This window comes from Ictalurus furcatus, chromosome 13 (genome assembly GCF_023375685.1).
Source record: "Ictalurus furcatus strain D&B chromosome 13, Billie_1.0, whole genome shotgun sequence".
Taxonomy (NCBI): Eukaryota; Metazoa; Chordata; class Actinopteri; order Siluriformes; family Ictaluridae; genus Ictalurus; species Ictalurus furcatus.
Window position 1 is genome coordinate 21075429 of NC_071267.1, and position 13537 is coordinate 21088965.

Genomic DNA, 13537 nt, shown 5'->3' on the forward strand with positions numbered 1-13537 from the left:
TGCGGCCCTTAAACAGCCCAGACGCTGACTGTCGGCAGCTACAGAGACACTAATGCTCAAAAGCCCTGATAAAAATCTTACTACTAAAAATAACTAGTGTTGATTAGCATGTAATGTAATCTAACCTTTAGTATAGCATCATTAATATAAGAAAAGGTGGATAGTAGAGGCGTAACTACAGGGGGTTGACCTGACCTATGACCTCCTATAATGATCCTGCTGAGTTGGAAAAAGAAATTGAGAGCCTCATTACTGACAGAGAGTGAGTTTTTCATCAGCTGAAAATGAATGAACGTGTCTGCTTTAATCTTTCTCACCCTCTCGCACAGGTATTTAGGGTTTCACTGCTGTATAATGCAACTATTTCCTGCCCTTTCTTCTATATTTTGCACCTCACTCTTGTTTTCCTGTTATCATTCTATGCACTTGCTCATACTTTGGCTCAATCTTGATTTCCCCCACCTTTTTTCTACTTATCCCTCTGAATTTCACTACTTTACATCCTTCCTCAACTGCTGTGACCTTGCTGGAGGTAATAAAAGTCGACAGTATAAGAATGATGCCGCACACAGATGCTAGTGATAAGCATAAGCACCTTATTACCAAACCGAAGCCATAATCGCATTCATACTCATACTTTTTTTTTATTTATTTTATTTTTTTTTTTATAGTGGGACAGGTGTACCTGTGCTAGCTGTAAGCTGGCATCTCATTTTAAGGCTCTTGATGCAAAACAGGTCTGTCTGCTTGATCTCTTAAAGCTTTATTACTATTATTATTATTATTATTATTATTATTATTATTATTATTATTTTTACAAAGCAATACAATTGTGCAGGTCTAATTACTTTTTCTTTTTTTCTTTATAGGGAGAAAGTTGTGTCCAATCCATGATGTCACATGGAGCAATTTTTGATGCTTTCTTTTAGAATTACACAACCGAAGATGATGTGATGCATAATAGAATAAATTACAAATAGTTTGCACAATCACGAGGCTACATACGTTTGAAATGTAACACCTGCGGAATGAGCTATTTTCAAACTGTTTAAATAGGTTTTATTCCTCTTATATCACAACAATTTGCCAACGATTATTAAATTTTATTAAAGAATGGCACATTATACCTTTTATCAGGTTATAATGACATTTAATGTTGTGGAACAATTACATTTAGTGTGTGAGAGAATTTAGTTCCTGTTATCACTTTATTGTATTCTTTCTTCAATAATAGCACATTTTTATATCTTTTTATTATTAGTCTTCGATTATGTGGAGTGTCCATCATAGTGTTCATCCCTTTGATTTATCTGTTATATAGATAATTATAGAAACAATCATATACTTTAAAAGAATGAGTGCATTAATATAAACCTGGGATTGCTTTGCAGCCAGTCAGATTTGGGAATTCAGCAGTGCTGTGGTATACGTTGATTAAAGAGAATGGATGACAGAAAGGGGTTTTATCATTAATGAGCAGCTGTTAGAGCCACAATAGAGATTGATGACTGCGGTAGCACTCGCACTAACTGGTAAGGGGGTATGACAATGAAAACTGATGGATAGTTAGGCATGTAATTAATTTTGGGCACCATGAAAGCTGTTCTGTAGTTAATGGGACCTCTCATTTGCTCTTTACTCATTTTTCCACCATAAACTTTAGTGACTTTTTTGGAATGTTATTTTTTTTTTACCTGTCTAGAATGATCAATATTACAATTATTCTTATTTCTATTATTACTACCTAGAGCATTTGACTTTCTTTCAAAATATCTCTCTTTTATTATCTCAGGAAAAGTTTATTTCTCACTCTTACACTCAGCTACCTTATTACAGGTCCTGAATCTGGATTTCTCTAAAGCCTCTTGGGCAAATATTCTAGAAACTAATAAAGCATCTTATAAAAAAAACTGACGATTCCACTATATTAAAGTTATCCTGTTCTTTTCTTGAAAGTTAACGTTGATACGGTGCATCAACATCCTTTTAGGTCTGAACTGTTTGCCGTATACAAGCGTGAAGGGCCTGAAAGCTAAGACACTATTACTCTAAGGGGGTAAGACAAAATGAGTGTAAGAAAACACTAAGCAGTTGTCCGAGCTTCCCACTCCCTTACAGTGAGAAGAAAACTATAGACTGTCTTTCCACATCTGTATCTCTGCTAAAAAGGAAGGTAAGCATCAAGCTGTCAGCTAAGAGAAGTGTCAGTCTGGTGTTAACACACTGTTCTGCATATCCACTCGATTCCTTTCGAGGTGAAAAGATGTTCAGCAGCACCTCTATTCGAAAAGTTGTGATTTTAACATCTCATTCTTATCTGGAAAATTCCCCCAACACACACTCACCTGCTCCTTAAAAATAACCAACCGAATGCTGGCTGGAGACCTGCATCTCTAAACGACTTCATTTATATGTGTGCAAAGGGAGAACATTATGGATTGTGTCTTGAGGTCTACTTTCTTGTTTTTATCCTATACTCTTTATCCAGAGAGGCAAGGGAAGAATAAGATAACATTTTCCTGTTTAGCAATTTACAAGCACATACAATATTTTATCATAGAGACAATTAAAGGTGGCATCTGCAAAATACCTTCATAGGTTCCAAGTTATCAAGCACGTGTCTTTTTAGAAAAACATGATACCACTGGGTTGTACACATAGGACACTATAGATGCATGTACTGTAAATAGTGATAGGAAAACAGAATGGCTGATGTACATACAACACTATTTTGTAGTGTAGTGGTAAAAGTCTTTGTTACAGTTTCATTGCATGCTAGTAAAGAAATTAGCATTAACTTACTGCATTACGCTGTGAGGAAAAATCTTAAATGCATCTTTTAGTGGAGAGGGGATCATGTTGATTATGCTGATGACAAAAATACATGATAATTGGAACCTGTGAAGTTATTTTCTTATTTTTTTCCCCCAAAACATTAGAAGAGCCAGGAGTGTTCCTTTTTGCTTACTGATGGTAGGGTAAGAGTTAGTGTTGGGTATAGTGTTATTTATTATTATTTAACATAAGCACTCAGAAAAATGGGTACTAAACTGTACGTTTCCTTGCCACTGGTGTGCTATCCTCAAGGGTACACATTTCGAAACCTTTAGCATCTAACGTATCTTTTACCTAAAAAGGTGCATGTAGTGTACATTTAAGTGCTTTATCCTGGTCAGAGTTGCAGCTGATCCAGATCCAAACCTGGGAACACTGAGTGTGAGGCAGGAGTACGCCCTGGATGGGATGCCAGTCCATCCCAAGACATCATGCGCACGCACATTCACACACTCATTCACACCTAGGGTCAATTTAAGGGTGCGAGACCCACAAATACAGGAAGAACACGCACAGAAACGACACACAGACAATAAACCGAGCTCAGGATAAATAGATCAATTCGTCACAAAAATAAATCATATGTTTGTGTGTATACAGTACTTTCTTCCTGATCTAGAAACTTGAATCATTTCAAACTCTCTGTATGACTCAAAAGACCGATCCATTAGGCTAAGCCTACTTCATGTGAAATATTTCTAACGAGGAAGCTGGTGCTTCAAAACATGGCCACCTGCGAGGCATGAAACTCAGCCAGAGCAGAAGAAGTGAAATGAAATCCAGGTTACTCACAAACAAAACATAAAACTTCTAATTAAACAGCGACCAGGTGAGAAGTAGAGATTTTTGGAGCGTTTAATGCACAGCCTCCATACTGGTGGACGTCTCAGCAATTAATGGCTTGAAGAAATGTTGACAATGACAAATACAATAACTACTAGGACATGTTAATGCGTCTGTGTAAAAAAAGGCTAAATGGTTGCTGAAGGTCTAAATTTGGACTAACTTCCATTCCCTTTATCTTGTTATTGTATGTAAACCGCTGATTAAGGTTTTTAATTACACCTTTGTTTTGCAGCCATTCATTAGCTCAAGGCTCTCAAGTTGCTTCCTGACAGCAAAAGCGCGGAGTCTATTTTGAGATGGAATTAATATCAGCTTGTTGAAATGTTTGCACAGAAAATATCACCATATCATCTATAATTCAGAGGAGGCTGTGCTAGTGCAGCATTCACAGCTCAACCTCTATAAAGCACAGTCAGTACCCAGGATGTTGACCATATTTGGGCAGGAAGAAACCGGAAGCTGCTTAGTATCCCACACACTCATGCGGTGAGCAGGAGGCAGACAGTGGAGGCTGGTTCTGGCAACACTGACATCACCAAAAAGCCATTTTAGGACAGCGCTATTGCTCGCTCTTACACTCTCTTTCCACAGTTTGCCTTTCTCTGCAGCAGAACAGAGTGTACTAAGGCGTGTGTGCTCTATTTTTAGAGCAGCGTTATCCTCGGGAAGGCTACGTTCTTGCATGCGTGCACGGGTGTTGAGCGCCGGAGCTCCACGCAACTCCTTTCACACAGCGAGGTTACACAAGGGACAGGGAGATGACACCAACTAATGAGACTGTCAGTTTTACCCGTCAAGGTTTCTCCATAACTACTTATGTAAGGGAATCCTGACACATACACTGGTGGGTTTTGTTTTTTGTTTTACAGATAAAAGATGTATTGGTTATCTTGCAGAGTCCGAAGTATTATTCACAACAGTCGTTTATAGCGACCTCTTGATCCGTACAGCTGATGCAGTACACATTAACAAGAGTAATGGATTCGTCTGCATAATGCAGGAACTTGACACCTTGCCAGAGTCGCTTAGGATGGCTAGGGCACCACATTTTTCATGCCATTTTGCAAGCGCAGTCTACACCATTATGCTTTTTTTTTTTTGGTCCTACTTTCACATCATTCTCAAGTACTGCTCAATCTGCAATACCTCTCACCACAGTTTCACCTTCTCTCCCTAGAAACCAGTTCCCTATGTGACACTTTCTGACTCACATGTAGATATTTTAATTACACAGAGCTGATGCTCGTTTCCTCACGAGTCAGCAGTGGCCGATCTGAGGGTAGAACTTCAATTCAATTCGATTTATTTATGCAGCACTTTTAACAGTAGACATTGTCACAAAGCAGCTTCCCTCATCAACGTCTCTTTTTCTCTGTTGACATTAATAATTAAAAATTTTTTTTAAAAACACTAGTCACAGCTTGACAGGTACCCAAAAGTGCAAAGTCCTCCAAAACAGACCCCTTCAGCATATCAACAATTACGCATGTCTTTCCATCCATCCATTCATCCATCCATCCATTTTCCTGTTGAATTAATTGCGATTATAGAAACGATAACATATTCGAATGAGCACATTAATATAAAACTGTGATTTGCCTTGCACCTGGTACTATTGTCAGAGCTTCTGTTATAGAGAATTAATCAACATCCCCATCTTATACCAGGAGATATAGTTGGTTTTATATAGCAGCAAAGATAAAAAGAGAAGGTGTGTGTGAGGGGAGTGGCATCACACGTTTCAGAATGTGAGGACGGAGGAGTCGATAACTGAAATTCACAGCTTATGGCTTTAGAGGTTGACAAGATTCATCAATAATGTGACATGTAGAGCGCTTTGTAATTCATTTTCCATAATTGTAATTAATTCTCCGGTCAATGCAGTTTGTACACACATTAAGACACACACATACTGTATACGCACACACACACACACAGCCTGGTTGCACGATTATTCAGGCTTTTTCGCAGTCCTTGACACCAACTCAGACATTTGCTACATACACACTCTGGTTTTTAACAGCCTCTCAAAATCACCCACCCTTCTGGATCAGAGAATTTCTGTGCATAAGCTCTAATAACACGCTTAAGTGCATTATTTGCTGATTATACTCTGGGATTGTGTCCCACCTTATACTTCTTCAATTTCTTCATCTTACTTGAAGGTAAAAGAAGAATAGAAAATGTTTTTTGCAAGACATTAATACAGGTAGCATCCAAAGATATCTACCGTAGGGCAAAACAGCAAACAAGAGAAGTGATGCGTGAAGAACAGAAAGAGAAGGGTGTGGCCAGTAGACACATTTTCTTAGAGAGTGTGAGAAAGAGCAGCTGCATTTAGGAGATGTGAAACATTCTGTCCACACACACGCACACGCACACACACACAGACACACACATACGCGCGCTGAGACTGATTCCTGCCTACACTACTGAAACATACTTTTTGAACCTATAATAAACCTTTACTACTGAAAAACACAAGTTTTATGAATGCATACTGAACAAATACTACTGAAAACACAATCTGGGAACCTATACTGAACAAATACTACAGGATAACTTGTGAACATATAGTTCATCTATATATCCATCTATACAACTGAACAACACACTTTTGTAAACCTATATTGAATCTTATACTACTGAAAAACACTTCTGTGAACCTATACTACTGAATAATTAAATTTTGGGGAGATAAGTATATTGAATGTATGTTACTGAACAAAACAGTTTTGTGAACCTATACTGAAACTATACCACTGAATATCAAACTGTCGAGAACCTACTAAACCTTTAGCAGCCACTTGTGAGTCTACACTGAACCTATACTACTGAACAACACACACTTGTGAACCTATACTGAATCCATACTACTGAATATTACATTTCTGCATCTATGCTGAATCCATACTACTGAATAACACACATTTCTGAATCTAAACAGAATCCATACTACTGAATAACACAAATTTCTACATCTATACTGAATCCATACTACTGAATAACATATTTCTGAATCTATACTGAATCCATACTACTGAATAACACACATTTCTGAATGTATACTGAATCCATACTACTGAATAACATATTTCTGAATCTATACCGAATCCATACTACTGAATAACACACATTTCTAAATCTATACTGAATCCATACTACTGAATAACACACATTTTGAAATCTATACTGAATCCATAATACTGAATAACACACATTTCTGAACCTATACTAAATCTATACTACTGAACAACACACACTTGTGAACCTGTACTGAATCTATACTACCGAACAACACACATTTATAACCTATACTGAATCTATACTACTGAAAAACAATTTTTGCTGGAGGTTTTCTTTAAAAAGAAAAAAAACAAACACCTGCCTGACTCCATTAATAAAAAATCTCAGCTGATGTCATCACTAGAGGTAAAGACAAAATTTCCAATAATGGTAAAGTGTACTAAATAAACATTAACAGAAATACAACCTGACACAAAATGAAAGCTGACGCTACTGTGACCTATAAGAGGTCTGACAAAGCCTCTGCAATGAATAATACAGTCAGAAAGGAGCTCCCACTCCCCTTTCTTTTTCCAATGAGATTTAGTATCAGAATTAGATTTGCTTTAAGAAGCAGGATGAAGAGAGCTGGCACTGCAGCGCTTCCACACAACTCCATCACACCGTGTGAATCTTTGCCCTGATATCAACAGATACAGTGCTGAAAGCTGCCGAAAGCCAATTTACTCAGTGACCAAAAGCTACTGGACCTTGAAGCAACCTAATGCAAGTTTCATCTCTGTTCATTTATAAACCTCAAAGTTATAGCATCCAGTACATCACTATACAATCCATGTTCCTTCCCTATAAATTGTACTGGAGACTTAAGAATTATACAAATTACAAATACTGCACTGTTATGGACCAGCGTACGAGAGTCGTACAATAAAGGATGCCATGATTGTTATTGCTTTAAAGGTGCAGTTAGCAATATCTGAGAGTGTGCCTAGACTGATAATATACATGTATAATTTCAAAAACACTGTGAAACTGTGATTTGCAATATTGCCATCTATTTACACTTCCTGACTGAAAAATTAGCCCCACCCTCACCTAGAACAGAACTCAACCCCAGCCCCACTCCTGGGGTAGTTGTGAGAAAGGTTGCAATATTGTAAATGCCTTTGACAGGCAGTAGAGGTCTCTAAAAATGACTTATTTTTTCTTCAGTAAGCACACTGTTATTGAGATACAGGACATAATGTATGACTGCTGACAGGATTCTGCATTTCAACTATATCATTATAAGATATTCAAGACAACTTTAAAGCATAAACATTGCATTATGCGTTCTCAAATTCTCATACAGTAAATCTTGTATACTGTAGGTCTTCGGCTTGCCCGTCATTAGTTATTGTGTGAAGTACAGGGCTATGGACATCAAAATATTGCAATCATATAAAATACATGTCATTTCAAAACAATCAATATTTTCTATGTTGAGATTTCAATCAAGGAAAAATAATGTTCTCACTCATCTGATGTAAAGTAAACCTATATGCATGAAAGGCATGACTTTTGTGGTAATCACTTACAAACATGCCTTCTGGATAAAACAGAATAGCAGGCAGCGCGAAAAAGGATGCAAGGTTTTTGTGCTTACTTAGTTTACCGTGTTTGTACTTGAGTTTTAAGATGGCCACACTATGAATTATGCATCAGACATTTTCAGACAATCCCCAAAATGAACGCTGTTGGAGTCTTTTGCAAAGTCCTGGGCACTGCATGGGGCACTGCAGCTATGGTCTATAACTCACCAAGGTCCTTAGAGCCGTGACTCTCGCTGGCCAGTTCACCCATCCGGACCAGGGCGTCGAAGTAGCCTTTTGCTGCAAATGTCACACCTGAAAACATGGAAGCATTTGGGACATCAGAAACGGGAATGTTCTAGATCTCTATGACCCTCGGGCATCCCTACATCCTTAATGGCTTCCTTAACCTATTGGGACAGGTGTGGGGAAAACCTAAAGATCTACGGTATATTCCATGATGGATAGGCGCGGCTTGGGATTGGGCTGCGATGCACAAAATGCAGGAATATGAAATGCCAATCTGTGCAGTCCTGCCACAAATGAGCACCGAGTCTCACCTGTAGTAAGCAGCCAGAAGAACACAGCAGCTTAGCAGACATACAGTCTGAACTCATAAGAAGGAGTTTATTTTAGCTAGGGCAGAAGAAGATACACTCTGACCTAATTGGCAATAATAGTTCAGAAAATCATGAAAAAATATCTCCAACTCAGACCTCACAGTGTCTCGGACACTAATGAAAGCTTCTGCAGCGCAGCATAATCTACAGCGCAACATGAAATGGCGAGTGGAAGAGGTGGATGTAGTGCACGCAAGCTCCTGATTCAGTCAGGTACAGACTACAGACTCATCATCCAGCACTGATGGAAGGCCATGACAAGCATTTCCTGTTTAAGGGGAGATTAGGGGCTGAAAACTGGGGGGCTTTGTTGCTCCATTACTCCAAATGGAAAGCCTATGTGGTGAAGAGCGTGCTAGGGAGGGGGCTCTGGGGAAAAGAAAAAAGAAATATGAACAGAGCTCACAGTGGCGTGACTTTTGCCAAAAGCAAATGAACTGGTTTAAAAGGGGTTAAACAATGCGACCACCAGGACCACTTCAGTCTCCCATATCATTTTAACCACACTACGTCCAATGATTTACAACATTTGTACCATATCCCTTAGTCACAATGCCAGATGCAAAAGCACAAAGGGTTAATGGTAGCTGCTCAAATCAAAGCAACCAGCAACTATACTATGCTCAGATCTATTGTGCAAAGTGGCTCAGATAAAATCTAAAACAGTGATTCATAATGAATCTGCTTCAGTCCTGGGGCTGAAAACCCACTGCCCTTCACAGATCAGCCTGATTAATAAAAGAAAACTCAGAAAATTAGCAGATGAGATGGAACGGGTATAAAAACATCTGGAAAACCTCATTAAATTCCCAATTATCCCATTTGGACCCATGGAGACACTGATTTACATGACATTCTTTTCAGTCTTTTAAAAATATTCAGAAAGCCCATCTGCACTGGTGAATTGGTACAGGATTTCTGTTCTCAGTCTGGGAGATTTGCTATATTTACTATTCCAGTGAAGAGATCCTTCAACCCACAGTGGCACTGGCCCAGGCAGGGCTGGCATGATGGAAAGCAATTCCCACTCTGGGCTTCAGGACTATTTTTAACTCATCAGGCTGCTTGAGTATACACACACATACACACACACACACACACAGTTATTTTCTACAGCTGCTAGGTGAAGTGTAGTGCATTTCCACAAACTAGATTTTAACTAAATTGGGTACATAGTGTTCATTATAAATTACAGTACTGTGCAAAAGTTTTAGGCACATGCAAAGAAATGCTGTAGATGCAAAGATGCCTTCAAAAATAATGAAATTAAATGTTTCTTCATTAAAAAATAAATTCCATACAGAGCAGTAAACAGTAAATGAAACAAAGTAAATATTTGGTGTGACAAAAAATAAAATAAAATAGTAGTCTCCGGTACAATTAGTGCAGTTTTATAAGGAAATGAGATGTAAGTTTTATTGAGCATCTTGCGGAACCAGACACGGTTCTTCTGGAGACTTTGACTGTCGCACTTGCTTCTTATTTTTGCAGCAAAACCCAGCAGCCTTCATTGTGTTTTTTTTTTTGTCTGAAAAGTGTCTCTTACCACTTAATATGCTGCTTTCTTTACTGACATACAAAGATTTTACTACAACATTTATTTTGTGATAGAAAACTAATGTTTGGGAATCTAAAATGTTTTTTTTTGTATTGATAATGTAGAAGTCATGAAATAACAAATCTATAACAAAGTTTGTACTAAAAAAAATGCGTGCCTATATCTTTTGCACAGTACTGTAAATCAAAACTTTTCATTTAAATTCATATCATAACTACTGAGTCCACTGGGTTTGCAGTTATTTCTAACAGTAAATACTTTACAAGCTGAGCTTGACTTTTTAATTATTAAGGATTATTATTGTAGACAATTATGCTATGGCAGATTTATGCTGTGATTATGCTATGATTTACGTGATACACCCCCTGTGGTATACACTAACAAGAAATACATCTGGAATGACCTGATATAAAAAAAAAAAAAAAACTGCTTGTCCTTGTACTTCTTGCAGGTTTCAGCCAAGCTTGTCCTGGATACTCAAGTGCACTGTTCCATTTTCTTCCTTCTATGAGACTGTGCTAACGCTCACATACCAGCCTGGCCTATTTCTGCCTGCTCCATGTTCCACTTTGCCTTCCCTGTTTCCCAGGACACAACATTGCGAAGCCTGCATCACTATGACTGTGTCTTGTCCATGTGCAACCTGACGTCCACTTATACAAACCAAAACAAAAATATGGAGTCCATCAGACAAACTGACGCGATGGTTAATGAAGCCATGCATGGGTGAGAGGGATGCCAGGGGGTGCAGATGGATTTTGACGTGGAACATTTCATGACGTAATCAGTACAACAGAGGAAGCCGAAGTCCCCACAGACAATAAGACATATTTTAACATACAGTACATTTACAACATATAAACAACATTGCGTCCTTATATCCAAAAATAAGCTTTGAATTCTTGAAGCTTACCAAGAATTCAGCAAGCCAAAGAGTGTGTACTGTATACTGTATGCTCACCAGTCCCTTTACGGTTTCAGCTTGTACGCATGCAACTGACCAAGCAAGTGAGCTGGACGAATACCTGAGAGAGAAAACATGTGATTGGATAATAGAAAATTGGTGACGATGTACTCACTAGAAAGAGCCTTCTCGTACGTCTTTCCCATAGCTACAAAGTTCCTCAAGCAGGGGTTAAACTGCTCCATGATGGACTGAAAGAGAAACAGAGGCTTTGGTAAGCACATAGGCAGTCAACACTTACACACATAGAACTATCAACACAGAGGAAAAGCCAACCTCACAAGTATACAGTCACTGAAACAGAGAATATAATGGGATCCCTAGACATACTAACAAATCCAAGCTATCAACCGTTTTCTGGTATTGTGGTGGTTGTTCAATATAGAAACACTGCAAGAATTCTTTAACTTTAACCAAACAGAAATAACTACTGTACAGTGATGATGTATCATTTTTCATCTTCCCTTTTCACCTTGAGTATTTTCTTCAACTGTTTCTCGTTCAATCCCCTCAAGTGGCTTTGCTGCTTGCCAGGCTGCCACTGTAAATAAGAATTTGTGTTGATATACTGGCATGTCCAAGTATACTTGTCAAGTGACTTTTACCTTACTTTTAGATACATGCACTTATATCTACAGTTGCAATCAAAATTATTCAACCCCCTTTGCAAATCGAGTTTATTGTCAAAATTGACAGACTTTCAGCTGTTTGTAATGAACAAATCAAACAAAAGCAATTGAAATATTTCAACACAACGAATGCGTCAAGTGGTTTCCCCAAATTCAACTGAAAATGCAACTTATAATGACTTCTCCAGTTTCCAAGGGTTAGGGTTAGGGTTTCCCACCCCCTGAACATAATCCCTCACAACAGCACAAATATTCGAAACAGGTGTTGTCTCAAGCACACCTGATGCAACTAATCAAGGGCTTCATTAGTTACCAGGTGTGCTTGAGCTGGAACACATGAAAAACCTGAACTGACTAGGGGCAGAAAATTCATGAAATACCTGGATGGGGCAGAAAAAGGAAGCTATCAATAGCTACAACCAGAGATCTGAGAAGGCAGATTGTGAAAAATCCTCGATTGACTGCAAAAGACCTGTAGCAAGACTTGGTGGCAACAGGCACTGAGGTTTCAGTGAGTACAGTAAGATGCGTACTAAACACAGAAGGTTTTCATGCCAGAACTCCAAGACGTACACCACTACTGACCCAAAAGCACAAGAAAAGTCGGATCAAAATCATATCAATAAGCCACAGAAGTTTTGGGATTCAGTTCTGTGGAGCGATGAAACAAAACTGGAACTTTTCAGCACGATGAATCAGCTTTATGTCTGGAGGAAGGAGATTGAAGAAAGAATACTCTGTCCACAGTCAAGCATGGTGGTAGCTCGGTGATGCTCTGGGGCTGCTTTGCATCCTCTGGCAATGGAAAACTGCAGCGTGTGGAAGGCAAGATGTATTCATTGAAGTACCAGGAAATTGGACCTTCCAACAGGACAATGATCCCAAGCATACCTACAAATTCCCCCAAGGCTTGGTTGCAGAAGAAGTCCTGGAAGATTCTACAGGGCCATCACAGTCACCTGACTTGAACAGCATAGAAAATCTCTGGTGGGATTTGAAGAAGGAAGTTGCAGCACACAAACCCAAGAATATTACTGACCTGGAGGCCATTGCTCATGAGGAATGGACTAAGATTCCTCAGGAACGCTGCCAGAAGCTCTGCATGTCATTTGCAGCAGGTCATAACAGCAAAAAGGTGCTCTACTAAGTAGTAAAGATGCTTGCCATGAAGGGGTTCAATAATTTTGAAACTGGAGAAGTCATTATAAGTTGCATTTTCAGTTGAATTTGGTGGAACCACTTGACGCATTCGTTGTGTTGAACTGTTTCAATTGCTTTTGTTCGATTTGTTCATTGCAAACAGCTGAAAGTCTGTAAATTTTAACAATAAACCTGATTTGCAAAGGGGGTTGAATAATTTTGATTGCAACTGTAAGTGTACTAAATACTAAAGTCTATTTACATTAGGTCCTAATTCATTAAAGTTATGTTAAACTTAAGGTGGTGATATGAATCAGGAATAGGAGAAATATCTTGTTTTATCAGTACTA

General features: G+C 38.6%; 1 protein-coding gene across 2 annotated transcripts in view; it reads right to left on the reverse strand.

Annotated features, from left to right (window-relative positions):
• baiap2b (BAR/IMD domain containing adaptor protein 2b) overlaps positions 1-13537 on the reverse strand; it is a 63738-nt gene that overhangs the window by 35533 nt on the left and 14668 nt on the right. For both annotated transcript variants that reach the window (XM_053639268.1, XM_053639267.1), the window contains exons 2-3: positions 11534-11609; positions 8505-8591 (exon numbers count right to left, since the gene is read on the reverse strand). In XM_053639268.1, the coding sequence (XP_053495243.1) occupies positions 8505-8591; positions 11534-11609 (163 nt within the window). The remainder of the gene's footprint in view (positions 1-8504; positions 8592-11533; positions 11610-13537) is intronic.